The 27,642-nt window shown below is 43.5% G+C and overlaps 2 protein-coding genes across 4 annotated transcripts; both read left to right on the top strand.

Moving 5' to 3' along the window:
- The first annotated feature begins 629 nt into the window (after positions 1–629).
- Positions 630–19,919, top strand: megf8 (multiple EGF-like-domains 8). Of its 2 annotated transcripts, XM_029503907.1 has the most exons (45): positions 630–1,088; positions 2,513–2,702; positions 2,838–3,001; positions 3,095–3,304; positions 3,432–3,612; positions 3,844–3,932; positions 4,365–4,578; positions 4,662–4,845; positions 5,035–5,180; positions 5,276–5,386; positions 5,506–5,657; positions 5,831–5,932; positions 6,074–6,221; positions 6,605–6,768; positions 7,132–7,335; positions 7,917–8,114; positions 8,297–8,557; positions 8,668–8,786; positions 8,888–9,019; positions 9,302–9,415; positions 9,592–9,675; positions 9,756–9,995; positions 10,159–10,343; positions 10,526–10,739; positions 10,834–11,074; positions 11,161–11,293; positions 11,464–11,714; positions 12,024–12,134; positions 12,234–12,352; positions 12,472–12,709; positions 12,811–12,982; positions 13,176–13,339; positions 13,434–13,569; positions 13,663–13,894; positions 14,001–14,127; positions 14,224–14,434; positions 14,662–14,876; positions 14,972–15,167; positions 15,267–15,435; positions 15,532–15,724; positions 15,805–15,975; positions 16,064–16,194; positions 17,214–17,346; positions 17,523–18,141; positions 18,288–18,429. In XM_029503907.1, exons 1-45 carry the CDS (start codon positions 1,065–1,067, stop codon positions 18,290–18,292), a joined length of 7,797 nt encoding a protein of 2,598 aa, XP_029359767.1. In that variant the 5' UTR covers positions 630–1,064; the 3' UTR covers positions 18,293–18,429. The 2 variants fall into 2 exon arrangements, with proteins under 2 accessions (XP_029359767.1, XP_029359766.1); XM_029503906.1 differs by having other exon boundaries at positions 17,523–19,919.
- A 2,869-nt stretch (positions 19,920–22,788) lies between these two features.
- Positions 22,789–25,843, top strand: LOC115044771 (gastrula zinc finger protein XlCGF57.1). 2 transcript variants are annotated; one of them, XM_029503998.1, is made up of 3 exons: positions 22,789–22,925; positions 23,165–23,628; positions 24,003–25,843. In XM_029503998.1, the coding sequence occupies exons 2-3, from the start codon at positions 23,190–23,192 to the stop codon at positions 25,385–25,387; spliced, it is 1,824 nt and encodes a 607-aa protein (XP_029359858.1). In that variant the 5' UTR covers positions 22,789–22,925; positions 23,165–23,189; the 3' UTR covers positions 25,388–25,843. The 2 variants fall into 2 exon arrangements, with proteins under 2 accessions (XP_029359858.1, XP_029359859.1); XM_029503999.1 differs by having other exon boundaries at positions 23,165–23,583.
- Positions 25,844–27,642: the final 1,799 nt, after the last annotated feature.

Below are 27,642 nucleotides of genomic sequence, written 5' to 3' on the forward strand. Positions count from 1 at the left end.
CATAACGATCGGCTCATTCTATTTATACAGTAAATTCCTCTGCCCTGGGCCCGGAACAGCAGTTGACCTGTTTGCCAAACCCCTCCAGGGCCGGTGCTGGAGCCCTCTGGACCGGACCAAACCCCTCCAGGGCCGGTGCTGGAGCCCTCTGGACCGGACCAAACCCCTCCAGGGCCGGTGCTGGAGCCCTCTGGACCGGACCAAACCCCTCCAGGACCGGAGCTGGAGCCCTCTGGTACGGACCAAACCCCTCCAGGACCGGAGCTGGAGCCCTCTGGACCGGACCAAACCCCTCCAGGGCCGGTGCTGGAGCCCTCTGGACCGGACCAAACCCCTCCAGAGACTAGAGAGAATTGCATCAATGTATAATGACAATAAAGCTACTTTCCTTTCCTGTATTTCCTGAGGTATTTTTCTAATACTTTTACTTCAGTATAAAAAAAAAATACTTTTTTTTACTTCAGTAATATTTTGACAAAGCTACTTTTACTTGTATTGGAGTAATGTCTGACAAAGAGCATCTGTCTCCGTCCACCTCTGCTGTGTGTGGTCTCCATCCAGATGTTCACTTGTTGTGTCTATCCGCTGGATGGCAGTGTGGGACGGACCGCTGTCTTTTGTGTTGGCAACCACCGGTTACTGGTCAGCCATAAACACTGAAACAACGAGCATCTGTCCGTGAGATGGGCCGTGGGAGTCCCGTCGGTGCTGCTAAAGAGCTCCTTGTTAGCAAGCAGCGTCTCTTCTTTGGATCGAGGCAGCCAGTTCTCTGACTTAATTTCACAATTGCAATCAATGATTAATTCCTCAAAAGGTTGGATTTAGCCTGGTAGATATCTGCAGCCGCTGACGATTGCGCATCTGGATTAGGCGAGCTGCCACAGCTCTGGCTAGCGAACAAGCTAGCAAAGCGCCGTGTTGTGGACGCAGTCAGCGGCTGCCTTCTGTCGGGTCCGACGCTACAAGCTAACCGGGCTAGCTGTCAGTCTTCGGCGCTCGAAAGCGATAAGTTGGCTCATGTGGTAGCAAGTGTTAAACAAAGTTGGTCGAAAATGTAAATCACCATGGGGCCAAAGAGACGGGAACTGGTAAGTGTAACCGTGCAAAATTACAAATAAGCGACTAAATAGCTTTAGGCTCTGAACGCTCTTCGGTTAGCTTACGTAGCTTAGCATCCCCAATGTTAGCTTTGTTATGATAGCCTGCGGAGAGCTCCTGACTGGAGAAACCACTTGGTTTATTATTTATCTAGTTTGGAGTATTAAAGCACAACGTTGCTCACATTGAGCATTATGTGTACACAGCATTGTGCCATGTGTGAATATCTAATGTTAGCCTTACTGGTGTGTTCATGAGGCGTTAAAATGAGCTAACGGTGTGCACATTGGGCTAATAGCTGTTAGCAGCATCACTGTATTTTTCCAGATGCTGCCTCTGATTCCAGCAGTGCGCACCGATCATTGTAGGCTGGGCAGCCTGAGGTCTGTGTAACTGAAGGGAGGGAATAGCTTTACAGTTTGCAGTGGTTACGCTGAGACAGTCAGCAAAAAGAAAACCATGTAATTGGGCCACACGAATTTGTGTGCGCGTCCACCCCCCCCCCCCCCCCACACACACACACACACACACACACACACACACACACACACACACACACACACACACACACACGTTGTATACATTGTATATCCACAGTAACAATCTGTTTTCTCTCTACACGGTTCCTTTATCTTGTGTAGTAGGAGAATAAGTGGTCTCTACAGTGATAAAATGAGAGTACTTTATTTGTCCCACGTATGGGGAATTTCTTGTTACAGCAGCAACCATAGGTATAGAAGAAGGAGGTATAAGAATATAAACAAAAATACAAAGCCAAAATATAAAGGGGCAGTGGTAAAGATAAGGTGACTGTGAGAATAGAAATTCTCCTGTAGTGGGAAAAATTAGATGTAAATATAATTGGTGCGGAGTTTCTTTTTATTGCAGCGACAGAGAGGTGCTATAAAGTCCGAATGCTGTTGGGATCAATGACCTGGTGTAGTGCTGCCTCTTGCACCACGGGTGCAGCAGTCTGTTGCTGAAGGAGCTGCTTAGTTTTCCCACAGTGTCATGAAGGGGGTCCACCCCCTTCATGACACTGGGGTTGTCCAAGATGGATGCCAGTTTGGCCAGCATCCTCTTCTCACCCACCTCCCCAATGGAGTCCAGAGAGCTGTCCAACACAGATCTGGCTCTTCTGATCAGCTTGTTGAGCCTCTTCCTGTCCCTATATGAACATCCAATGCTCCAGTAAACCACTGCAAAAAAGATGGCAGACGCCACCGCAGAGTCATACAAGGTCCTGAGCAGAGGTCTGCACGCTCCAAAGGACATTCTTCTCAGAAGGTGGAGGAAGACTCTGGCCCCTTTTGTATATTGTGATGTAAATTGCTTTAAATCTGTTTGTTTCGAACCATCACCAAATATTTCTCTCTCACATCTACCTTCTCATACATTGTCTCCCAACATGCAGGCAGTGCCAGTGATGGCCTCCCCCCTCCCTGTCTCCTTCATCCTGCTGTTTCTGCTGCTGGCTGAGTCATCTGTGTCCCAGGCAGGGGACTGCAAGGGCCACAGGCAGGTGTTGAGGGGACCACCAGGCTATGTTACAGATGGCCCAGGAAACTACTCAGTCAATGGCAACTGCGAGTGGCTCATCAAAGGTATTTCTGATAAGATGTCTTGGGAATGGGAAAAGAAGAGAAGAGAAAAGTACTGACAGTCTGATTATCAGATGAAATGAATGCTATTTTCAAACTAATCCCGCTGATATTTATCACCTGTTTTGCATCTTCCAGCTCCCAGCAACAGTCACCGCATTGTCTTGAATTTCACCTTCATGGACACAGAGTGTACCTATGATTACCTATTTGTTTATGACGGTGATTCCTACCAGAGCCCTCTTCTAGCCAGCCTGAGTGGCAACACTCTGCCTCAACCCATTGAAGCTAAGTCTGGCAAGGTAACCAATTGTGAAATGACCAGAAAGATTTGTTGTACATATAGCAAGCAACTTGAATTTACATCCAATTTGTGTGTATTGTCCATGTTGCAGATGCTACTTCATCTCTTCAGTGATGCTAATTACAACCTCCTGGGCTTCAATGCAACCTACACCTTCTCTTTGTGCCCTGGTGCTTGTGGTGGTCATGGCCGCTGTGATTCCTCTACATCAAAGTGCCAGTGCCATCAAGATTGGGGAGGAGCAGCTTGTCTAACCCATCTGTGCCCGAAGGGCTGTTCTGTGAATGGCCAGTGTGACAAAGTAAGCCAATAATCTTAAACCAAAGGGTTACATATGCTTATTAAAATAAACATTCACTATTGCTGTTGATTGAAACAATGATTATTGGAACGGAAGTATTTAACACATTTTCTTCATGTTTTACCAGAAAGGGGAGCGATGTTTCTGTAATACAGGCTTTATGGGGCAGAGCTGCCAGCTTGGTCTCCATGATGACAATGGGGTGGGGCAGTGGTGGCGTGTGAGTGAGGGAAACCCTTACACACCTCCCAGGACAGGTTCTGGTGGTGTGTATCTCTCCTCCACTGGAGCACTGTACTTGTTTGGAGGTAGGAATAAAAGCAAAAGCTGTTATCCACCCTGTTTTTTTTTTTTCTCACCCCAATAGTTGTAAGTCATTTATTCAGTCTTTATCAGATTTATTTAGTTCTAACTTGTATAATTTTTGATAACTTAAATAGTTATTAATAATACTAATACTTTTTTTGCCAACTTATAATTAAATAACTTACCAGTCATTAATAAAAATGGTAACAACTTATATTTATTTATTTTTGCAGGGTTTGATCTGAACAGAGCTCTTGGGGACTTGATCAAATACAATTTCACATCCAATCAATGGGAAAGCAGGTCTTACGGCCACTCGCCTGTAAGTGGTTTTCAGATATACAGTCACACACATTTCACCTCTTTCTTCTCTTGTACCTTATTTACTGGATGGATATGATTAATCAATGGCAATAACCAGATCTTTAAAATATCAGTTATACAAGGAACCTGGTTTCCTTGAAATTTGTCAACGCAGCTAGAGTTCTGCAAAACTGGATTTCTTTTGCAGTTGGATAAAAGGAAACAGCGGAAAAGCTGCTCAGTGCTAGATACCATCACTACAAAACCCCAAAACCCTCAGCGTCACACGATGAATACAAATAAAATATGCCAAAGTGCTTACTGACCAAGTGTTTAATACATAACTTATAGTAGTATTTATATACATAAAATATAGTAAACATGAATATAAGTGCTCAAGTTTTATTGTTTTTAATTCCTTTCCTTCCTGCATTCTGTCCTGTGCTGTCAGATGGCTCGGCATTCCCACACAGCAGTAGCATGGATGGGTAACATGGTTATTTTTGGCGGAGAGCAGGCTAATGGCTCCCTTGCCAGTGATGTCTGGATGTACCGGCCTCTTCGTGATGATTGGCAACAGCTTGGCCTCTCAACTACACGTGGTGCTCCTAAACTAGCTAATCACGCTGCAGCTGTAGTAGATGATTATCTATATGTGTTTGGAGGTGGGTTTTACATTACACTTTCACCTTTCAATAAATGTTTCCTTACATTTTTTATTGACAAATAAGCTACACTTGTTTCCCAGGTCGCACTGAGGAGGATATGTTTTCCTCGTCTCTGTATCGCTTTGGCCTGCGTGGCTCTGGACGGTGGGAGACAGTGCAGCCTACTGGTGGCAAACCCCCAGCGACTGCTGGCCACTCCATGGTGTTCCACAGGCCATCCAGGACACTGCTGGTCTATGGAGGCCACAGGCCCACCACTGCCAGGTACCCATCCTCTCATGTGTGAATGTACTGTGGACAGTAATGCACTGATAGCATTGCTTATTTCTCTTTTTTGTTAGTTTTGCAATGCACTCTAAAAGAGAACAGTCCTTTTTTTTTTTTGTCTGTGTTTTTGTAAGGCAGAAGCAGAGGAGCTTGCTGCCTGATAACCAAGCTGTATATTTTTCTCAGGTTTAGTGTGAGGGTAAACAACACAGACGTGTTCCATGTGGATAGGCGTTTTTGGACATCTTTCCGTTCCCGTTTCCCAGCAACAGGCCCCAGAGAGAGAGCGTTCCACACAGCCACTGTCATTGGAAACTACATGGTAGTTTATGGTGAGCGTACATTAAATTAGCAATCACACCAGACATAATCCATTCACTGCAGTCCTGTGTACATTTATCTCCCTTTCTTCCCGCCTCTCTCCCAGGGGGTAATGTACATATTCATTACCAAGAGGAGAAGTGCTATGATGAGGAGATCTTTTTTTACCACCTTGGCTGCCACCAGTGGGTGTCTGCTGGAGAGAGATGGTCACTCCGTGAGTTCTTGCAGTCATCTTCTGTCAAAGTGTTCACAATAGAGATAAAAAATCCAGTTAAACTGTTATTACTTGCACACTTGCACTCAAAGTACCTACAAATATTCTTTCTTTTTAAGGTGGAGATGCTGTTCGTGGTCGTTACTCACATGTTGCTACTGTAATGGAAGGACGCGTGCTTCTGGTTGCAGGGGGTTACAGCGGTATTGCCCGTGGAGACCTGGTGGCTTACAAAGTTCCCCTGTTTGTTAGTAGCGATCAAGGTGACAGGGTGAGTTAAGGTATCAGAAGGTCATAAAACGAGAAATCAGGAGGTTATATTAGTGGGAACACTGTCAAATTTGCCAGAGTGGTATAGTAACTGATGGGATGTGTTGTCTAGTAACAAGGGATGACAAAATCATTGTTGACTAAACAGTATGTCTGTGTTTCTTGCCAAAATAGGATGCTTTTTGTGCTGAGGCGCTGGATGAAAGTATGTGCCTCAAGAATCCAGAGTGCAGTTGGTGTGAAGGCCGCTGTAGAGAGTATCAACCAACTAATCCGGTAACGCAACCACAACAACACTTAATGTATTTGATTGATGCATACAAATGCATCATAAATATGTTACTCTTGTATACTTTCGTCTGTCTGTGTGAATGTTTGTCATGATTTCCACTTTAATCTACTGTTTTGTACTCACAGTGTGGCAGTACTGGTTGCCTGGGCCTGGCACGCTTCTTGTCTGACTGTCAGTCCTGTCTAGTGTTCAGTGGTACTCCAGCTTTTCTGGCCCGTGCCCCTGGTGAATTTGGCTGGTGTGTTCAGAATGAGTCCTGCCTACCAGTTTCAGGTGAGACCCAAGGAGGGAGGAAGGAGGGCACAAGAGAAGGGAAAATCCTCATGCTGAGAAAAAGAAAGGATGTTGGGAGTTGACATGGGAGGAACTAGACTCATGTTGGGCGTTTTTCAGAGAAGGAGCACAGTGGCATGACTACACCTAAATAAGATTGGAAAGGCTACTCATACCATGGTTTGACTTGCCTGTCCAGTTGCATTCTTCCTTTGGTGCAGTGAGGTCATGTGTTTTTGCTCCTTCTGAACACACGTCACACAAAAGTCACAGATCACGTCTGGTTCAGTACAGTAGTACACTTTAGGAACTGCTGTAATATGAGATATTAAGAGGTCAGATGTGTTTCTTTGTTTGCTGACCTCTCCCTCTCGGTCTCACAGAGCGAAGTGCGTGCCGTGTGGACCAGATCTCAGGGGCGTACGGCTGGTGGGGGGAGCGTACCCTTTTCCTAACCTCCCTCCACTCCTGTCGCACCGAGAACTATGTCCCAGGACTGCACCTGCTCACCTTCCAGCACCCCCGCAACGACTCCCAGCCTGACAAGGTACAGAGTCCAAATTTCAAGTGCTAACTGTACTAGTTGTGGTTGTCGTTACTTCCCTCTTTGCCTAAACGTATCCCTCCTTACTTCCTCCAACATTGACACTTTGGTCAAAGACACTTTGACCATACTGAAATTAGGATTGTTTCTCTTTTATTTTTAATTTCTTCTTGATGTTCTTCCCTGTTGACGTTAATGCTCACTTCTCTTTTTCTCTCTCTTCTGCAATGCACCCATAGAGAAGATTCCCTTTTGGAATTAGTTTGTTAAACTTGTGCAGCTGTGTATAGATAATAGTTCTTCTTTTGATGTATTTCCACTTCCACCCATCCTCCTCTATCTTTCATTCCCCTAACCCTTCGCTAGGTTTCCATCCTCCGCAGTACCAACATCATCCTTAGCCCCACTACAGAAATGGATGTAGCCCTGCAGTTCAGGGGCTTTATCCACCCCTTGTGGGGGGCGCCCCCGCCAGCAACCCCTCCCACTGAGACTGTGTCCATGTGGGCTCGCATCCAGAGGCTCCATTTTGAGGCTCAAATGGCATCAGGCCCCAACTCCAGCCAACTGGTGAGGGGAAAGTTCATGTCATTTCTTAAAATTCTGTTTTTTGTTTTTTTTTTTAAATTGAATGAATGATTTTAAATCAATGTGCTGTCTAAAATTTGAATGTATTGATAAGATTAGTGTCTGTAAACACTGTCTTATAATAGAATTTTTACTGGACAGTTTAGTGATTTTAGTCCCACATGGGACACAGTTGGACGGCAAGGATTTAAATTACGTCGCTGTGACTGAATTTGCAACAAATTATATCTACCTTATTTGGCAGTAAGACCAAATATGTCTGTTTGGGTGGCTTTAGTGTTGGATCTCAAAATATTAATCATGTTCAGTAGTGTGACAGATTGTTGAAAACTATTTTGAGAGATTGTCATCCTGTGTGACCTTTGTTTAAATGTACTGCCATATAATAGAACAAAACATTATCCATATTTATAGAGTGGAAAATTTATTTTAAAAAGAATGTTTCAACAAGTTATATTTTTAAGAACATTTTCAGAAAAGTGTAAAATTATTAGCAATTAATCATTGTCATTTTTACCGAACGCCACTTTTTCTTAATGATCCTCTTCCCATCTTTTAACTAGGAGGTTGTAGGTCGTTGGGGAGCTCAGCAGGAGAAGGAGCTGAAGCTGCTGGCTCGCACAGATGGGAGTAGACTGTTCTCTAACCTGACCAGGGGCAACCATTACCTTGTGCAGGCTGAAGGATACCTGAACAATTCAGGTTCAGGACAGACCAGTGAGATGGCCCTGATCTGGAACAGAACGTTACCAGGAGGGAGTGTGAGTACTGGCAACTTGTGCTTCTCCACAACAGCAAAAATCAGCATATCTAGTATAAGCAAAAATAAATAAATGAAAATGTCAGCTGGTTCTTTGAGATAATTTTTTTGGCACTATAAGAATTCTTCACTTGCCAAGTGTTACCCTAGAGGTTCATTCCCAACAACTTGCTCTTCTTCTAGGAAATCTCCTTCCTGTTTTTGGAGCCCTACCGCTCTGGTTCCTGCTTTAGATACATGTCCTGTCTGGCTTGTCTGTCTGACCAATCTTGTGGGTGGTGTCCATCTTTGTCCCGCTGTCTGATGCGTGATGGCCCAGACCTTGAACTGTGCCCTGAGGGAGAGAAAGGGGAAGGCAATGAAGGAGATCAGCGCCATCTGCTGTTGGCGCCACAGCAGTGCACCTTGTGTGAGGAGTACAGAGATTGCTCTGCTTGCACTCAGGTACAACACAGTCAACAAGTCAATGTTATGTCAAAATGTTTCTCTATGCTACTGATGTTTTGTAGCTTAGTTTGCAGCTACTTTCATGCAGCTTGAACTTTGGCCTGCAGGACCCGTACTGTGAGTGGCAGATAAACTCCAGCAAGAAAGGTGACTATCAGTGCAGTCGACGGGGAAGACTAGATGGATCCATACGTGACTCGAAGGGCTGTCCTAGAGTGTGCAACCAGTGAGTTGTAAAAATGTTTTAACAAATCATCTGCGATCCCCATTAGAACCTTAATCTCACCCTTATTGTGTCCTCTGTGGTAACGCTTTTGTCCTGCAAAGGAGGAAGACATGTTCTGAGTGCCTTTCTAACTCCAGCCAGTGTGCATGGTGTGAGTCAGCCCAGGCCTGCTTCTATTTTGCTGCCTACCTTACAAAATATCCTTATGGAGAGTGCAGAGACTGGTATGACAGGTAAAATGTGAATTTGTTTCTATTCGAAATTCTTTAACTGTATTTTTATTTCAGTTTATCCATGCCATTTGCCTTAGACCATATCTTTTTCTGTCAGTCAGTTAACTAATATGCAATGCACTTAGTGAAATGAAACAATTTTTTTTATTGTTGTTGTTGTTGAAAGTTTCTGGTAGATGTTTTGCAAATTTTGCCAGTGAGTCAGTCAGTGAGTTGAATGTCAGTCATTTTCAGTGAGTAATCCTTTAATAATTATTTTTTTTTTTTTTTTTTTCCTGTCAGCGTTCATTCAGTTCCTCAGTGTAAGCAGTGTTCAGCTTTAAACACATGTACAGACTGCCTGCGGACATTCCAGTGTGGCTGGTGTGGTGACTACAACAATCCCACCATTGGAAAGTATGTATGACAAATGTAATGTCTTATATGAACTGCGAGTATATATTGTGCAACCTCACCACTGATCTTAATTATTTATCAAATCCATTTTTGTATGAAATTGCTCATTTGAAAATAGAATATAACAATAATTCTGTCACAATATTTAATTTATTCTTTCCCACTCATCTTCTCAGATGTTTACGGGGCGACTGGGCAGGAATGGACGATGTGTCAGTGTATAACTGCAGTGTGGCTGTGGCTGAAGCTCGGGCTGCCAAGTATGTTATCTCTTATGACACTGTCAATATGGATAGTTTGATTGACTGGATATTTACCTGTACACTTTCATGGTTGCCAGCCCTGAGCCCCAGACATCAGCCCCACCTCGACCATTGGAAATGGAGATGGAGTTGGAGCACTTAGATGATGAGGAACAAGATGCAATCTGGTCCTATCCCACATGCCCTGATGTTGAGGAATGCAGACTGGGCCTCCACAACTGTCATCCCTTCGCCACCTGCATCAACACTCCCACCTCCTACGAGTGCCACTGTGAGCGAGGATACACAGGAGATGGGACGTTGCACTGCAACCAGACGTAAAAAATCTTCACTTAAAATCTGATCTTCTGCTGTCTCACACTTTAGTGCTTTTAACCTAAAATAATTCTTCACCTTCTCCATTTACTCACCAGGATTACTTTCTCAAGACCTGTTTAAAAAAGAATATTTTTATTTATAGTGTTTTGCCTCCTCCCTCAGATGTTACAACGAATGTCGTGAGGGTCAGTGTAGTGGGAGCCCGCGGTTTGAGTGTGAATGTTCCCTCGGCTGGACATCTGACCCTGCCACTCTAGTTCTGAGTGGTGTTGAATGTGATGTGGATTGTGGCTGCAACTTCCACTCTACCTGCATTACTGCTCCAGGGATCTGTGATGAATGCCAGGGTGAGACCTTAATAACAGAGTTTGGGTTCTTGTTTCAGTGACAGTTTATTTTTATTTTTTTCCACATGTTGAACCAAACACAAGAAGGATGGTCTCTTTACTGTTCCATTTGGACAATTATGAAGAAAAACCATTCTCACAATTCAAAAAACAATTGCTTACATTCTTCTTCTGTCTCACAGATTGGACCACAGGGCCTCACTGTGAACATTGCCGCCCAGGCAGCTTTGGTTCAGCCCTGGCTGGTGGTGGTGGCTGTGTTCCTTGTGAGTGTAATGGTCATGGTGACCCTCTCCAAGGCTACTGTCACAACCAGACTGGCCAGTGCTATTGCACCCATAACACTCAAGGACCACACTGCGAATCTTGTTTGCTTGGTTACTATGGAGACCCTAGGTAAGGAGATCTTCATCTTATACTTTGAGTGGTTGATATTTAATTTATTTATTAATTTTTATTTTTTTTTATCATGGCCTTTTCTCTGAAATAGGAACAATGGCACATGCTACCGCCAATGCCAGGGCCGCTCTGTGCTGCTGTCATCCACCTCATCCTCAACCATACCTCTTTCTTCTTCTCTGGGATGGCGAAGTGGCACAGAAGGGAAAGGAGGACTTTCTCATTGCCTTTGGGTCCTGTCTGTGACTGAAAACCTGGCACCTTGTCTCCCCAGGCAGTTCTGTCCCCCTGTGGCACTCACTTTGCACCCAGACTCGCATACATATTGTAAAGTGAGTACAGACCAATGAACATGTTAGTTGTGCTGTAGCATCAAAGATGGTTCGTATTATATTATGACCTTTTCTTTATTTTTCAGAGCTCATATGTGTATGTGTTTGATGGCCTTCCTCGTTTTCTGGGTAATGGAGTTGTACATTCTGACCATAACCTAATTGGGGCATTTTGTGGCACCACAAGGACTCAGCCAATCACAGTGGAGGCCACCTCAGGTATTCTTCAATACTTAAAATTCTTGCAAAAGCATAACCTATTTGTTCACATAATATTTACAGTGTGCCCCTATTCTGTTTTATTTGCCATAACTGAGTTAAAGAAGGTAAGTAAACATACCTAATATCAAGTCACCTTCACAACATCATATTTTCTCCTTCGTCATTAGGGGTTATCTCCGTCTACTTCGAGGCCAACGTCTCGTCAAACAAACCTCAAGGCTTCAATGCATCTTTCTGGGTGCGGAGATGTCAACAAAGCTCTGATGAGGGTGAAGAGGGGTCGTCTCTGTGTCCAGGAGGAGCCCAGTGCCAAAGTGGGCTTTGTCAGTGCCCGCAGGGTTATGGGGGACCCCACTGTGACCGGCTCATGTGCCCTCAGGATTGTGGAGTGGCAGAAGGAAGAGGAATCTGTAATATAGTAAGTATAATATAGTATTTCATATTCAATGATAGTAGGTAGCATTAGTGAGTAGGGTAAGGTAAGCATAAGTGATATTTTGCATTAAGAACATATTTTATTATATTTTCCATGTATCTCTTGGGCCACACAGGAGGGATAATTTATTTGCAAGAGAACCTTAATAGATTTTTGTTGTATTTGTATCCTTTTCATGCTCACTTTGGATAATACACACAAGACATTTAGATTGAACTTCACTTCTAAATACTGACAACAGAGGGCAAATTGTTCTGCATTGCTAACCATCATGTTTTGTTATTGTCTCAGTCTCTGGGACTGTGCGTGTGCTCAGACAGCTGGGCTGGCTCTGACTGCTCTGTTCCTCGGGATGTTAACAGTCTGGTCTGGGAAACACTGCTTGACACACAACTGACAAAGGTATGAGAACAACATAAACAGTAAAAGAAAACGTTTTTGTTGCCCCAAACTATTCATGAATTTCACAAACGCATAACCATATATATTTTTCCTCCACAGAACCAGGCTCACAGGTTCCTTCACAGGATGGGCCACTCTCTGGTGTCTGGCCCACAGGGCAATCTCTGGATGTATGGAGGACTTTCTCTGTTAGAAGGCATTCTGGGAAATGTTTACAGGTAACAAAATAGAACGTCAGGCTGTTCAGAGCAATATTATTGTCATAAAACTTTTTTCAAATATGCACATGTACTTTTTTTATGTTCATCATAATGCACTTTATTCGTGGTTCATTTAGATACTCTGTGTTGGAGTATCGTTGGACGCAAATGTTAACAAGTTCTGTGGAAGAGGGCTCAACGCCTAGCCCTCGCTATCACCATGCCTCTGCACTGCTGACCAGTCATGAGTCTGTCTCTGAAACCCATGGAGCCAGTCACAACTTCATGCTGGTGGTGGGTGGTGTCACTCAAAGTGGTGTTTCCATGGACACCTGGAGTCTCAATCTCAGCAGTTTAGTCTGGAGAGAACACAAGGTAAGGATTACATTTAAAATGGTAATAAAAATATTTGAGGGGCTAATTTTATTTCTTTATTTATTTTGTGTCTGCTAACATATTTTTTTCCCCTCCAAAAGAGCTCAGTGTTGCCCCCAGTAGCAGGACACACTCTGACCGTCCGCCGGGACTCTTCTGTGCTGTTGATCGGAGGTTACTCTCCAGAGAATGGCTTCAACCACCATCTACTGGAGTTCAGTCCTTATTCTGGGAACTGGACCATTGCCCCGCATACTGGGACACCACCTACAGGTTATATATATTTCATATGGATGGTAACATAATGTTAGTGAGTCACTAACTCACTTATGCACAACTACCACAAGCACAAAAATAGTTAATTTATCAATCTGTTTCAGATAGAAATTCAGTATCACATTTTGAAAATATGTGAAAATTGACAACACAAACATGAATGTAGCAAATTTTTTTCCCATTCCTTCAGGTTTATATGGCCACTCTGCAGTCTACCATGAGCAGACAGATGCCATCTATGTCTTTGGAGGTTACCGCTTTCATGTGGAGACAGTGGAGCCCTCAGGCGAACTCTACAGTCTATACTATCCCAACCTCACCTGGTCCTTGCTGGTCCCCTCGCAGGGTAATAAGGTATGAAGCAGACCATGCTGCCAGTCTAGTCAGTCCAGTGGAAAGCATAGAGATAACATAGTAGTTCCTGCTGTTTCATCTCTTTATTATGCAGCCTCTGTCCCGGTTCTTCCACGCTGCAGCCCTCATCAAAGACACAATGGTCATTGTTGGTGGGAGGACAGAAGCTGAAGATTACAGTAACTCAGTGTCTCTGTATCAGATCAACTGTAATACTTGGATACAACCAGGTAACTGTCATGTTGTCTTTCTGCGACTTCAGTTGAGGTCAAATCATAATTTACAAAGCTTTAAATTAATCACATTTCATCTCTTTCCTTCAGTCTCAGCTGTAGGAGATCCAGTAAATCGTTCGGTGTCTCTTGCCATGACAAGCTGGGGTGGCCATCTCTTCCTGTCTGGAGGCTTCAATGGCGTTACCCTGGGCAGACTCCTAACTCTGACTGTGCCCTCTGACCCCTGTGCCCTGCTGCCCACACAAGAGGCCTGCAACACAACCACAGGCAGCTGCATATGGTGTAGGGGAAGCTGTACTTCTTCTGATACTGCTGAGAGGTAACTTATATGGATGAACACATCAGGAAATGAATGACACCTTTTTTGAAGTTGTGTGCAGCTACTAAAAATGCATTCCAATTTTCACGCTGTTCCTCTCCCTCAGAATGGGTTGCTTCACTGGTCAGTCACCCTGTTCTCCAACCCCTCGTCAGCCAGACCAGTGTCGTAGACTGAAGACCTGCAGTGAATGCCTGGCCCGACACCCTAAAACATTCTCCAGCCCATCTCAGGTGACATGCAGCATACCTGTTCATCCACCATCACCATCTCAAATTAAGATATCAACAGTTTCTCTACAAAAATCTTTTCTTTAATCATGTTTGTAGGCTGCTCTGCAGTGTAAATGGTGTACAAACTGTCCAGAGGGTGCCTGTATCAGCAGCTCAGTGAGCTGCACATCTGAACATGACTGTCGGATCAACCAGAGGGAAATCTTTCTGTCCAGCAACTGCACTGAGACCAGCTGTGAGGCTTCTGACTGCCCAAAGTGCACTGCTTCTGGGAAATGCATGTGGACTCGCCAGTTCAAACGGACAGGTGCAGGCAGTGAATTTCTGTGATTTTTAGAAGATAGCTGAAAATACATAAGATCACATAGTGATGGACAACCTTCCTCGTTGGATATGGATGCATTTTTAATTTGGAGATAATTGTGCTCTTCAAATAAAATATCTTGTTTTGTTTTAGCTTAGATTTGGCATTTTAAATGCACCTTTAAAACATATTGTCTTTGGTGTGATTATTATTGTTTTTTTTTTTTTCAGGGGAAACAAGGCGCATTCTGAGTGTGAACCCCACCTATGACTGGACATGTTTCAGCTACGCCCTACTTAATGTTTCGCCCATGCAGGTGGAGTCCTCTCCCCCTCTACCATGCCCTCCACCTTGTCACAGTCTCCATAACTGCAGCCTCTGTCTGAGCTCAAGAGGCTCTGATGGGGGCTGGCAGCACTGTGTATGGAGCATGGCACTACAGCAGGTATGGCTGCCCTTCTTGAAATTTACAGACTTTTTGTCTTTTTTTTTTTTTACGCATTTTCATGTGAATTTCAAATATCTGTCCCCCTCTTCCAGTGTATGAGTCCGTCTTTTTTGCCACTGCGATGCGAGGCAGGCCAGTGTGGTCGTCTGCTCTCCGGGGCGGACTCTTGTTCTCCTCAGTGCTCCCAGCTCACTCAGTGCTCCCAGTGCATTGCCAGGCCTCAGTGTGGCTGGTGTGCTACTCGTGGGGGCAATGGAGCTGGACGGTGCTTGCAAGGAGGACTTGATGGTGGGAAATGCCTTTTCGAATGATTTATTTGAAGGGATTTAAAGACTGAAATGTGTTAATTGCCATCCCCACTCACTTTGCACCATTCATGTCTCCCAGGAGTGAGTGAAGGGGTTTGCCCCTTGAGAAACAGTAGCTGGTCTTTCCTCCACTGTCCAGAGGAGGATGAGTGTGCTAATGGCCATCACCACTGCAACAGCACCCAGGACTGCCACGATCTACCCCAAGGATACCACTGCACCTGCAAACAGGGTTACATACTCAGCAGGTGAGACATTAGTCCTGACTTCACAAGAAAAGTGAGAAATACATCTGAACTGGATGAGTTTCACCTAAACGACCTCCTTGTTTTTGTTCTTTTCAGTATTTCTGGTCAGTGTGAGCCAGTTTGTGCGCAAGGCTGTGTGAATGGGACATGTGTGTCCCCAGGAATTTGTCGATGTCACTTTGGTTTTGTGGGGGATAACTGTTCCTCTCAATGCAGCTGCAATAAACACAGCAACTGTGCTGGTGTTAACAAACCAGATGTTTGTCTTGAGTGCCACAATAACACCATAGTAAGTGCTAATAGTAATACACATCCACACAAGATAAACGCACTCATTTTCACGTGTTGATTAATTTTCCCTCATTCTAGGGTAAGCACTGTGAAAAGTGTAAGCCTCTGTTCGTGGGCTCTGCCAAGGGTGGCGGCACTTGTCGCCCCTGTCGGGAGTTTTGCAGGGGAAACAGTGCTGTTTGTCTGTCCCGGGATGAACACAAGAAGGCCCTTGAAAATCCTCGACTCTTCTCTCTTGACCCCAACAGTGTAAGTGGGTTTTGTGGGTTTTCAACCATTGTCTTGATTTTAATTGCTTGGGTTTTATGGTTGTCTTTTTTCTCTCTCTCTTTATTAGATTCAGAACTGGGTGTCTGAGGGTCCAACAGAGGAGAATGCTGTGTGCGTGAATTGCCAGAACAACAGTGTTGGGGACAAGTGTGAGAGCTGCCTCAGTGGTTACTTTCTGCTGCAGGACAAGTGTGAGAAGTAAGCGATGAAGGCAACAAAATAACATTACAAAATCTTTAAATCTGATAGGGCTAGCATGGTGAGTAGAAAAAAAATAAAAAACAAATACAAAAATAATCTACATCGACATACAATACTTAGCACATGCTGTATTAGTAAATATAGATTCTTCTTTGAATTTAACATGCAGTCAAAGACAGTTTTTTTTCTGCCTGGTCTTACAGAAGAAGTGTGCTTTTTAATGAGATGGAATGATGAAATTTCTTTTTGCCTGTAAATTAGCTAAACCAGTAGAGCAAAAGAAAATCAATGCTTCATATTTTCAGAAACAACTGATTTTATTCTCTTAAAGGAGAAGAAAATCTTCTCTCCTTCTCTTCTCATTTAGAACTACCGGGTTGCAATCACTATGTTTTCTGTATGTTTAGTTTGTATTTTCCAGGACGTCTTCTCCTCTTCTGTCCTTGTTCTCTCTCCGTCCCTCTACCAAGTCCCCCCCTCTTCTCCTTCACACTCGCTCTTACCGTGTCTTGCACTGCCTCTGCTTCTCTCTTAATCCAACCAGTCGAAGCAGATGGCTCCCCTCCCTGAGCCCGGTTTTTGCCTCTTAAACAAGGTTTTTCCTTGTCACTGTTGCCAAGTGCTTGCTCTTGGAGGGATATGCAGGGCCTCTTTAACAAGTTAGAGTGTAGTAGAGTAGAGAAAGTAGAGTTTGGTCTAGACCTACTCTATGTGTAAAGCTCCCTGATGCAACTTTGATAGGATTTCATATCATATCATTAGATATGATTTGGATTTGATTTGCTCTACAGTTTGAAGATTCTCATCTTCAAACATTTCATCTCATCTCATTTTTAAGTGCTTAAATTGAATTAAGTTCCAGATATTAATTGTATTGATGGTATCTCCAAATGATTGTGTCAATTGTGCAACTAGCTCCATAAAAATAGTCATATCATAATGTATTGGAAAAAAAAAGAAACTGTTTTCCATGCTTGGACTTATCTTCTCATATGTTTCTCTCTTCTTTGTTTCAGGTGTCAGTGTAATGGCCATGCAGACACATGTAATGAACACGATGGCACAGGTTGCCCCTGTCAAAATAACACAGAGACCTCTTCGTGTTTGAGCAGCCCTCAAAGTGACCGGAAAGATTGTTACAGGCAACAGGTGTGTGCAGACAAAAAGTGATTTCAGGTGCCAGAAGAAGGTCACAGTGTTTTGGTCATTTCTGTCCTGGCAGTGATAAAATCACTTAAAACAACACCCCCCACCACAAAAGAAAAGACATTCTTCTGTTTATTAATAGGTTTTGCTCATTGTTTTTCTTTGTCTTTTCTATTAAGTGTGCCAAGTGCAAAGATTCCTTCAATGGCACGCCAGTGAATGGGCGTCAGTGCTATCGCCAGTTCAACGTGGACACTGAATGTTGCTTTGACCCAACATCTCAGACCAACTGCTTCCATGATCCCACCATTCGCAACCTGCCCAAGGGGCGCACTGTGTTCTTTGCTGCCCAGCCAAAGTTCACCAATGTAGACATCCGGGTCACCATTGATGTAACCTTTGGTGAAGTGGAGGTGTATGTATCCAACTCTCATGACACCTTCATTGTGGATGTGGACCGGTACACAGGGATACACACTATCAAGATTGAGGAGGAATCAGTGACACGGGGGACAGCAACTGGGGTAGAAAAGGATTCACCGCCATCTCCTATTAAGGTGTTTGCCAATGCTTCATCCAGTTTTGGGGGCCCTGTGCTTTCCCACAACCCACTGCAGCTGCAAGCAAAACCTCCAGGAGAAATCAGGGAGGAGCGAGCTGAAGGACTCATCACCTACATTACTGTGTGGAAACCACAGACAGTGCTGGTTGTCCGAGCCGTTCGAGATCGTGTGGTAATCACTTTCCCCCACGAGGTGCACTCCTTGAAATCCAGCCGCTTCTACATTGCTCTAAGAGGTGTGGGAACAGATGAGAAACAGGGAGAGTCTCAAGGTCTGCTGTTTCTGCGACAGGACCAAGCCCACATTGATCTTTTTGTCTTCTTCTCTGTATTCTTCTCTTGCTTTTTCCTCTTCCTATCTGTCTGTGTCCTCCTGTGGAAGGTTAAGCAATTCCTGGACTTCCGTCGTGAGCAGCGACGCCATATCCAGGAGATGACAAAAATGGCGTCAAGGCCCTTTGCCAAACTCACTATATACTTTGAGCCCGAGGAGCCTCAGCTCATCTACCTGCCCTCAGCTGGTGGAGGGGTGGGGGGCAGCACTGTATCACTTGCTCATGCCCGCACAAGCAAGTTAGGAGGCGTTGTAGTGGGCCAGAGGGGCAGGGCAGGAGCTGTCACCTACAAACACGATCCGAGCTCTGGGCCAACAGCCCACCACCATCACCTCAGCTTGGGTGGAGGGGGCAACAGTGGCCAGCATCTGCCACTACACTACCTGAACACCCACCACTATGCCAGCACGACTGTCGGCACGCCAGCATCACATCATCACCATCCATCCACATACAGTGGCTACCAGCATTTTTGCCGCTCAGACCCGTTCCTCTCTCAGCTGATGGGGTTTTCTTACTCTACCTTTAAAGTTGGGCCCATCACCCTTGAGCCTACAGATGACGGCATGGCTGGGGTGGCCACTGTCCTCTTCCAGCTGCCTGGGGGTGTCTTGGCTCCAAATCGTGCCTGTCTGGGCTCTGCACTGGTTACTTTACGTCAGAACTTGCAAGAATACTGTGGCCATGGCAATGGAGGTGGGCACCCTGGGGTGGGAGCAGGCCGCAAGGGGCTGCTTGGGCATCAGCACCTGACCACTATGGCTATGTAGAGAAACAAAGAAGAGATATAAATGATAATGATGGGGATAAAGAGTAAGGAGTAAGTCTGTAAATTGTTTGTTATATATAATAAATCATTTTTTGGAAGGTAACAGCTGCAAGGCAAAGACAAAAGTTCAAAAGAAAGAGTTAAGTCAGAGTCAGCTAACGAGCATTTTGAACAGAGTTGTACATACACTGTATAATGAATTAAGTGTCTTTTATGTATTATGTATTGCTATGCTGTATTTCAGTGCTTCAAATGACCAAGCCAACTGTCTCTAGAACGCACTACAACTGCTATATGTATCAAGAAAACAGTGTTGCATCCAATCTGTTATCACTAAAGAGGTATCAGTGCATTCGTCAGTCAGGATCATACAAAGGCTGACGCTGGACTGTTAAAATTCATCTCACTGACCAACAGAGGTGGTAACCAACATGTGCTTTATACCCAAAAAAAGTGACAATCAAAATTGCCATTGAGAACAAAAAGTCTATTTAAAATGGTTCTGCATAGTAAAATTTTGATTGTCAGCTTAGGGCAGGAAAAAAAAAAGTTACACAAGATGGTTTTTATATTGCAGTTGATGATTTATAATTGTAATTTGGCAGGCCTGTAAGCTATCATGTTTATGTTAAACAGACTCCTTCATATGTTTGTGCATATTTATTCACTTGTTATATCTATTTGTTACTGCTCATCTGCATTCACTACTTGCCTTGTCTGTGAGTCAACTGGCTTACACTTGTTACTCGTGTTAATGGAGTGTGTTGTGTAGCTCCTGGGGGACGAAAAATGACATACTTCACATTGTGTTTCGCAAATAGTTTTTGTTTAAAAAAAAAAAGAAAAAAAAGGAATGAAGGATACTGTTTTCAATATTAGTCTTTAAGTTCCACACCCTATAATAATTTAACTACACTACCAAACTTTAACATTAAGATGAAGAGAGTGTGTTGCTTTAAAATGTTGACATGAAATCACATGTAATGTACGTTGGTGTCTGCCTAGTTTTACTGGACTTTTTTTTTTTTTTTAGGCAACTTGCTTGCTTAGATGATTGTATTGGCCAATCATAGCTGCAATGTGATCAAAAACTTTGGATGTGGTTTAAAAAAAACAAAACACTGAAACAATGGTAAGCGAATGAATCATTAGAAAGTTCTCCTGGTGAGATTTTGGGAAGTATTTTTATTTGCAATGAGACTGAATTACTAGTTCACTGGTTGGTGTTAACGTTAGTATTTTGTTTTGTTTTGTTTTTTTCTTTTTGCACTGTGTGGACGCAATGAGCCCCATTATTCATGTGAAATAAGAGTGGATGTCGTCCAGCCTCCAATGGCACACAGTGTCATGGACGACTCAGAGTAGTGCTACTGGCTTCTTATCTAAAGAAAAAAGAACATTGGAGGTTTTGCCATGCCATGACTGATGCTCAAATATATATTGTTACTATTTATAGCAGCCCTCCACAAATAAGAATTGATGCTGTTTTGTTTTTGTCTCCTTTATTTGTGTTTTTTTTTTGTTTGTTTTTAACATACTTTATATTTGTACATAACTTTTGTTTTTTGTTTTTGTTTTTTTTTTTCAAAGAAGGGAACAGTGTTGTACAGAAGATTGTGTGAAGAGTCTGTCCCAGGTCGGATGAAATAAAGTTTGTGGAACAAGACCGTATGTGTGTGTTTTGTATAGATGTATTTATTGGTATACTTTGAGAAATTAAAATAATTTCATTGATTTTTAGAACGAAGTAGCAATAGCATTTTAATAAATTTTATTAAAGTTTATCTGTTATGTTGCACATAAATGAGTATTTAACTACATTTTCCACAGTCACCAGTGGAAGAAACTATCAGAGCTTTATTCATAGAATACTGTTACACAACACTGAAAAATTACTAAATTACAAGTAAAAGTTGTTTAAAATGTAACTTAAAAAGGGGGCAGAGTTTCCTTCAGATAATTTTGAATGAATGTGTTTTTAATTTTGTTTGATGAAATGATTACTTCCTTTGAAAATGAAGTCACTCAGATAGTCAGACTGCAGGCATGTCTCGAAGACATAAAAGTCTGGATGACTGGAAATTTCTTACTTCTCAACTCTGACAAAACAGAAGTTATTGTACTCGGTCCTAAGCACCTCCGAAAAATACTATCTAATCATCTCATCAGTCTGGACGGCATCACTTTGGCTTCCAGCTCCATTGTAAGAAACCTTGGAGTAACCTTTGACCATGACATGTCCTTTGTCCCTCACATAAAACAAGTTAGTCGGGCAGCTTTCTTCCACCTGAGAAACATCCTTTCTCAGGATGATGCAGAAAAACTAGTCCATGCATTTGTAACTTCTAGGCTGGACTACTGTAACTCATTAGTATTTGGATGTCCAAACAAATCTCTAAAAGGCCTTCAGTTGATTCAGAACGCTGCTGCACGAATATTAACAGGAAATAGGAAAAGAGATCACATCTCTCCCGTGTTAGCTGCTCTTCATTGGCTGCCAGTAAAATATAGAGTAGAATTCAAAATCCTTCTTTTAATATGTAAAGCTCTTAATGGCCAAGCTCCATCGTATCTCAGAGAGCTCATAGTTCCTTACTGTCCTAGCAGGCCACTCCACTCTCTCGATGGAGGTTTATTTGTGGTTCCTAGAGTCTCCAAGAGTAAATCTGGAAGCAGATCATTCAGTTATCAGGCTCCGGGGGGGAAGGACTGAGCTTCTCTCTCTCTCTCACTCTCTCTCCCCCTCGCTGTCTCTCCCTGTCACCCTCTCTCCCCCTCTCCCTCTTTCTCTCTCCCTCCCTCTCGCTCACTCTCCTTTCTTCCCCCCTTGCATGCGCTGATAAGAACCATCCTTCTTAAAAAAACACAGTTTCACCCAGTTCTAAGCATTTATACTACATTTACTAACCGTGTTCTGCCAAAGTCTCTGTCTCTCCCAGTTCCTCTCCTCTCTTTCCTGTCCTCATCCTGCAGGTGGTGACTCATCGCCATCCCATGTTCCTGCAACACCTGCTGGTCCCATATTTCATGAATTCTGTACTACAGCTCAACTCCATGAACTTCATGCAGCAACATGTTCCTGCCTACACCCCCCTCCAATGCCTATCTCACTCTCTCTCTCTCTCTCTCAACCCAACCGGTAGAGGCAGATGGCTGTCCCCCCTGAGCCTGGTTCTGCTCGAGGTTTCTGCCTTGCCACTGTCGCCAAGTGCTTGCTCATCGGGGGATCTGTTGGGTCTCTTTAAATATTTTTATAAAGAGTTTGGTCTAGACCTGCTCTATATGTAAAGTGCCTTGATGTAACTTTGTTATGATTTGGCGCTATTCAAATAAATCTGATTTGATTTGATTTTGATTTGAAAATATTCTGAAAATATTGCGTTATCCAGAGCTAAAAGTGATTCCTTTGCACTTCCATTTTGGCCAACCAGCAATACAAAAATTACACACTTTTGGGAAAAGCAACAAATCTGAGCTGTCATAAGGTACTTTGGTACATGACACCTTTATCGGTTTCATGAAATCCTTTTTAGACTGTGGACAGATCACTTGAGTTTTCCTTTAAAACTCTTAAACTGACCCCCATGAAATGAAATTAAAAAAAAAGTTATTTTGGACTGTGTCAAAAACAAACGAAACTAAAAAAAATTATAAAAATTGCGGGAGTGATGCCTTTAAAATGAATGAATGAAACCGTGGTTGGTCGCCTCGCGCGTGACGTCATTGCGTGACACAGCTCGTCGCTGTCACTTTAAGCGCTCCGTGGGCCGAAACATGAACATGACTGATGGGAGCTGGTTGGCCGGACCGGAGGAAGTGTGCTGCTCTTCCTGTGTTGTGATCACTACACACCGACGCAGTCAGTTGGTGGAAGATAGCGTTGAGAGTTCAACTCGACTTGTGTATTTATAAAACGGTGGGTGTATTTTCTTTAAAGCTGACCTAGGCTGACACGCTAACTGCTGTTTAGCTGCAGCTAGCATTAGCACCGCCGCTAGGCTAACACCGCCGTAAGGATAGCTTAGCAGTGTCGCTAACGTCAGATAAGGATCAACAAAAATGGAGATGAACGCTTGTGTCTGTTTTATTGTCGCTCACGCTGCTTTGTGTGTTTGTGCATACTGAGATACTGACCTCGTTGTTCCTCTGAGACAGAAAACACCAAACAGATGGTGGAAACATGAAGATGAAATCTGGAAAGAGGTCTTTGCTTCACAAAGCGAAGAGGAGAGGCAGACAGCACGATGGGGCCGTCATCAAAACTGAAAACGAATCGGAGCTGGATGGAGAAGGAGAGGAAGGCTCCAGGGACCTTCACACTAACGGGGACGGTCTCGGCATCCAGATCAAGGAGGAACCACAGCCACAGGAGATCAGCGGGGAGAACAATGGAGACACTAAACCCGACAGTGGAGCATCCAGGTCTGATGTCCACCATCAACCGGTCCGCATCAAGGAGGAATGTGACTCTGACCAGCAGCCACAATATGAATTAACTGGAGCTGTAATCAAGGAGGAGTCCACCTCCTGGATCAAAGAGGAAAGAAACGGTGAAGAGGAGGCAGAGGAGGCAGGCAAGCCCCAGGGAGTTTATGGGGAGGGGGAGGAGGTCGGTGCAGGTAGGCTGTACATGTTCTTCTTTGGACCAACTATTGCAGTGAGAAAACATTTATACAAAGCAGATTGTGGTGAGTCTTTCGCCACTAGTTCGATTCAGATAGAGAGATTTTCTAATATATTTTACGTTAAGAAATAAGTGATCGAACAATTTGCTGTTATGCATTTATATTTCCATTCTTCCTTGCATTCATTTCAGTATAGGATGATATTTTAAGTATAGTTTAGATGACATGTGTGTCTAGTATCAACAATAACTTTACTTTGTTCCTCGTAACTATCAGCGATAGCACCACAGGGAAGTTTACCATTATAACTTGTGCCTTTGTTTAAATCTTCTCTCCGGTATGTGTGTGTGTGTTTATCTCCTGTTCAGAGTCATCGTCTGAGTTCTTTCCATGTCCTCACTGCACTGTGTCCTTTACTGACCTGGACTTCTTGGAGAAGCATGTTAAGTGGGTTCATCAGAAGCATTATCTCGCCAAACTTAAAAAGTGCCTCTCAAGCCGCACACTAAACCTCATTCCCAAACACACATGCACAGTTTGCAGCAGCACCTTCAACTCTAAGGTGCACCTTCGGGTCCATGCACGTGAAGCCCATCCCTCTGCCCCTCCCCGCAGGCTCCATCCCTGCCCAACCTGTGCACGCAGCTTTCAGTACCTGAAGAATCTAAAGAATCACTGTCAGCGCTGGCACAACATGTCTGTGGTCACCACAGGAGGGCATCTCAGCTGTGCTGACTGTGGGAAAAGTTTCAAAGCGACCTGGGGACAAGGGCCTCACGTGTGCCACGAACCAGATAACAGGGGACCCGAGGACAAGCCGATCTGTCTAGACACTGGTGTTCAGTGCCCAGAATGTGGCAAGAAGGTGCGCACACCTCAGAGCCTGGAGGATCACATGCGCACCCACACAGGTGACCGACCGTTTGTCTGCAAAGATTGTGGCAGGAGGTTTGTGGAGCGCAGTGGTTGGCGGCAACACATGAAAATACACACGGGGGAGAAACCGTACAAATGTCAGGTGTGCAGCAAAGCCTTTTTAAGATCACATCACCTCAAGTGCCACCTAACAACACACTCTGGCAAGAAGGAATATTCTTGCTCTGAATGTGGAAAGGAGTTTGGATTCAAGTCAAGCCTGGATCTCCATCTGAGGACACATTCCAGTGAGAGACCTTTCCATTGCAATGTGTGTGGGAAGAACTTCAACACTCAGAGAAATCTGAGGGTTCACAGCAAACTCCACACCAATGAGAAATGTCACCAGTGCGGGGACTGTGGACTGAAGATCGGAGACCTCGGGGCTTTGAAAATACACCTGCGAACACACACGGGAGAAAGACCTTACCACTGCACAGTCTGTGGGAATAAGTTCATTCGCCTTGCACATTTACGAAACCACCAGCGCACCCACACTGGTGAAAGACCCTACAAATGCACTGAATGTGACAAGAGTTTCACCCAGTCAGGTGACTTGGTGAAACATAGACGCATACACTCTGGGGAAAAGCCCTTTGAATGTCCAGATTGTCATCGCCGTTACACCTCCTCTGGTGATCTGGGCAAACACAGGAGGAGTCACACTAACCTGCGTCCCTACACATGTCAGGAATGTGGAAAAAGTTTTCGTTTGTCAGGCCATTTAAAAACTCATATGTTAACTCACACAGGGGAGAAGCCATATTCCTGCCCCAACTGCCTCCGCAGGTTTGCTCGCTCTCACCATCTTTCTGGGCACGTAGCGAAATGTCACTAAGTTCCTTCAGGAAGATTGTAAATAAGCTCGTCCTAATTTAATATGGTAAAAATGGAGCCTGTATGCCGCCTACCACTAGATTTTTTTTTTTTTCTTGCAAATAAATGTGTTCAAGAGAAAACTCATATTTAAAGATAATTATTTATATCAACATTCTGTAACTCACTTAACTCAGATGACTGTTTTAGCTTATTAAATACACAATGTTTGTGCATGGAACTTTTTTACAGCGCTATTCTTAGTCTTGTAAGATTTTTTTCTTTTACCCAGTGTAACATTAGACTAGTTGTTTCAGACACTATGATGATGAGAGGTTAGAGAAACACTTAGGACGTGATTTAAATATGCAGGTAATGGGATGGGGTTTTTTTTGTTGTTGTTCGTCACTGATCATCCTGTATTGTCTGTAAAAAAATAAATTATTTGATGAATGAATAAACACTGTGTTTAATGTACTGTGTTGAGTCACTGAGAATTCATTAATTATTTGTATCTATGCACTTCTATTAAAGGAATATTACCAAAACCTGACGGGGGAATTTACATGTGCAAAAAAGAGTTAAAAGATTACTTATAGGTTTCTAGTTTAATTTTATCTTAAAATATAGACCTGTGTTTTTTATGAACAGGATTTATCTTTATCTGTATGACCGAGTAATGATGAAATTATGAAATACGGTTTAGGAATACACTATTACATTTATTTATTGTTGGTTTTTTGTAGTAAAAATGTTTTTCAGGTTATTAGACTTGGACTACCAAGTGGCCTTTTCCTGGTCTTCCAGCTATTGAACCAATTTATTTAAAGATGAAATTAACTTACTTGCAATTTTTCATATCAGGACTATTGCAAAATATTTCATTGTATTTATTTATATAGTTTAGTCATCATTTTACCTAAACATGGATGTGTTTGGACTTTTATAAGAAGCCTGGAGAAACCTTCACAGGGACACCAGACTGGGGACTCGAACTTAAAACAATGCTGCTGTGAGTCAACAGCGCTAATACCACCCTGTAATGTATATGATTATCGCTGCCCGTGCAAAGCGGACATTTGTCAGACGGTGTGACAGCGGTACGCGCCGGTGACGCACAGCAGTAGGGTTCCAGGTTTGAGTCTCAGGCCAGAGTCCCTCCTCGATGCGCGTGTCTCTGCCGGCCACGTGACGGACTAAACCCCGCCCTCCCCCGGTGTGATTGGTTCCAGCACCCCCGGTGACCCTGAACGGTCCACTATATCCGGCATAAATGAGGTGTGACACAGCGAACTGAGCGTTCATCATTAAGTGCGGCGTGAGCCGGTGGGGCGGATCCCGCTCAACAGACAGACGTCCATTTCAAAGTTTGTCAAGAACGTGATCGAAGCGGAAATAACGAAAGATAGTTTGAGGAACTTGAATAACTGCTATGATTATTTTCACTATAAATCAGTTGGTGTGTACATACTTGATGAGAACAATTATAAAAGTGACAAAAACATTGAAGCTGTTTCCTAAATTTAGCCGCTGGTTGAAAATCAAAAAAAGATGGCCGCCACCTAGCACAAATGAACTTGATGTTTTGCTGTTTTTTTTTGTTTTTTTTTTTTTACTATCCTGAGAAGGACTGAATATTCTCCATTTCGGTGATTAGAAGGGTCGCTGAGGGGAAAATACTTTAAAAATGACGGTAAGTATTTTATGATTGTACAGTTACATTACCTGTAATGCGGATACATGCGAATAAAGAGGCACTTACCCCCCCCCCCAAAAAAAACAACAACAAAAAAAACAAAACATGAGCGTAGTTAGTCGTGTCATTTAGCTGTTAGCGTTTCGACAAACTCAGCTAACGTGAAAAACCAGAGGCCGGTGATCTTTCCAGAACAAGTCTAATGTTTTTCCCCCAAAGCACAGAAAGTTAGCTCAAGCTCCGCCCAAAGTGGTCCACGGCTAGCTTAGGTTAGCTGCACTGCTAGCCACTTAGCAGACCTCACCTTTCGTTTTGCCTGTTGTGTGCCTTTATATTAGTAATAAAGTTTTTGAATTTGACTGGGTTGTCTGGGGATCTTGTATCCTTATAAGCTGCAAGACAGAGTCCGACATGCACCAAGTTCTTTTTGTGCACTCTCATCGTTGGTGTTTTGGCTGCATCCTCTTTTAATTTTAATGTTAATATATAAACTCTATAACTTTGTTTTGATAATACTTCTGTCCTTCATATATGCTTACCTGGGCCCAGGTCACCATAGCTTAATTCATTATATCTAAAGA

Source organism: Echeneis naucrates, chromosome 6, assembly GCF_900963305.1.
Source record: "Echeneis naucrates chromosome 6, fEcheNa1.1, whole genome shotgun sequence".
Classification (NCBI taxonomy): Eukaryota; Metazoa; Chordata; class Actinopteri; order Carangiformes; family Echeneidae; genus Echeneis; species Echeneis naucrates.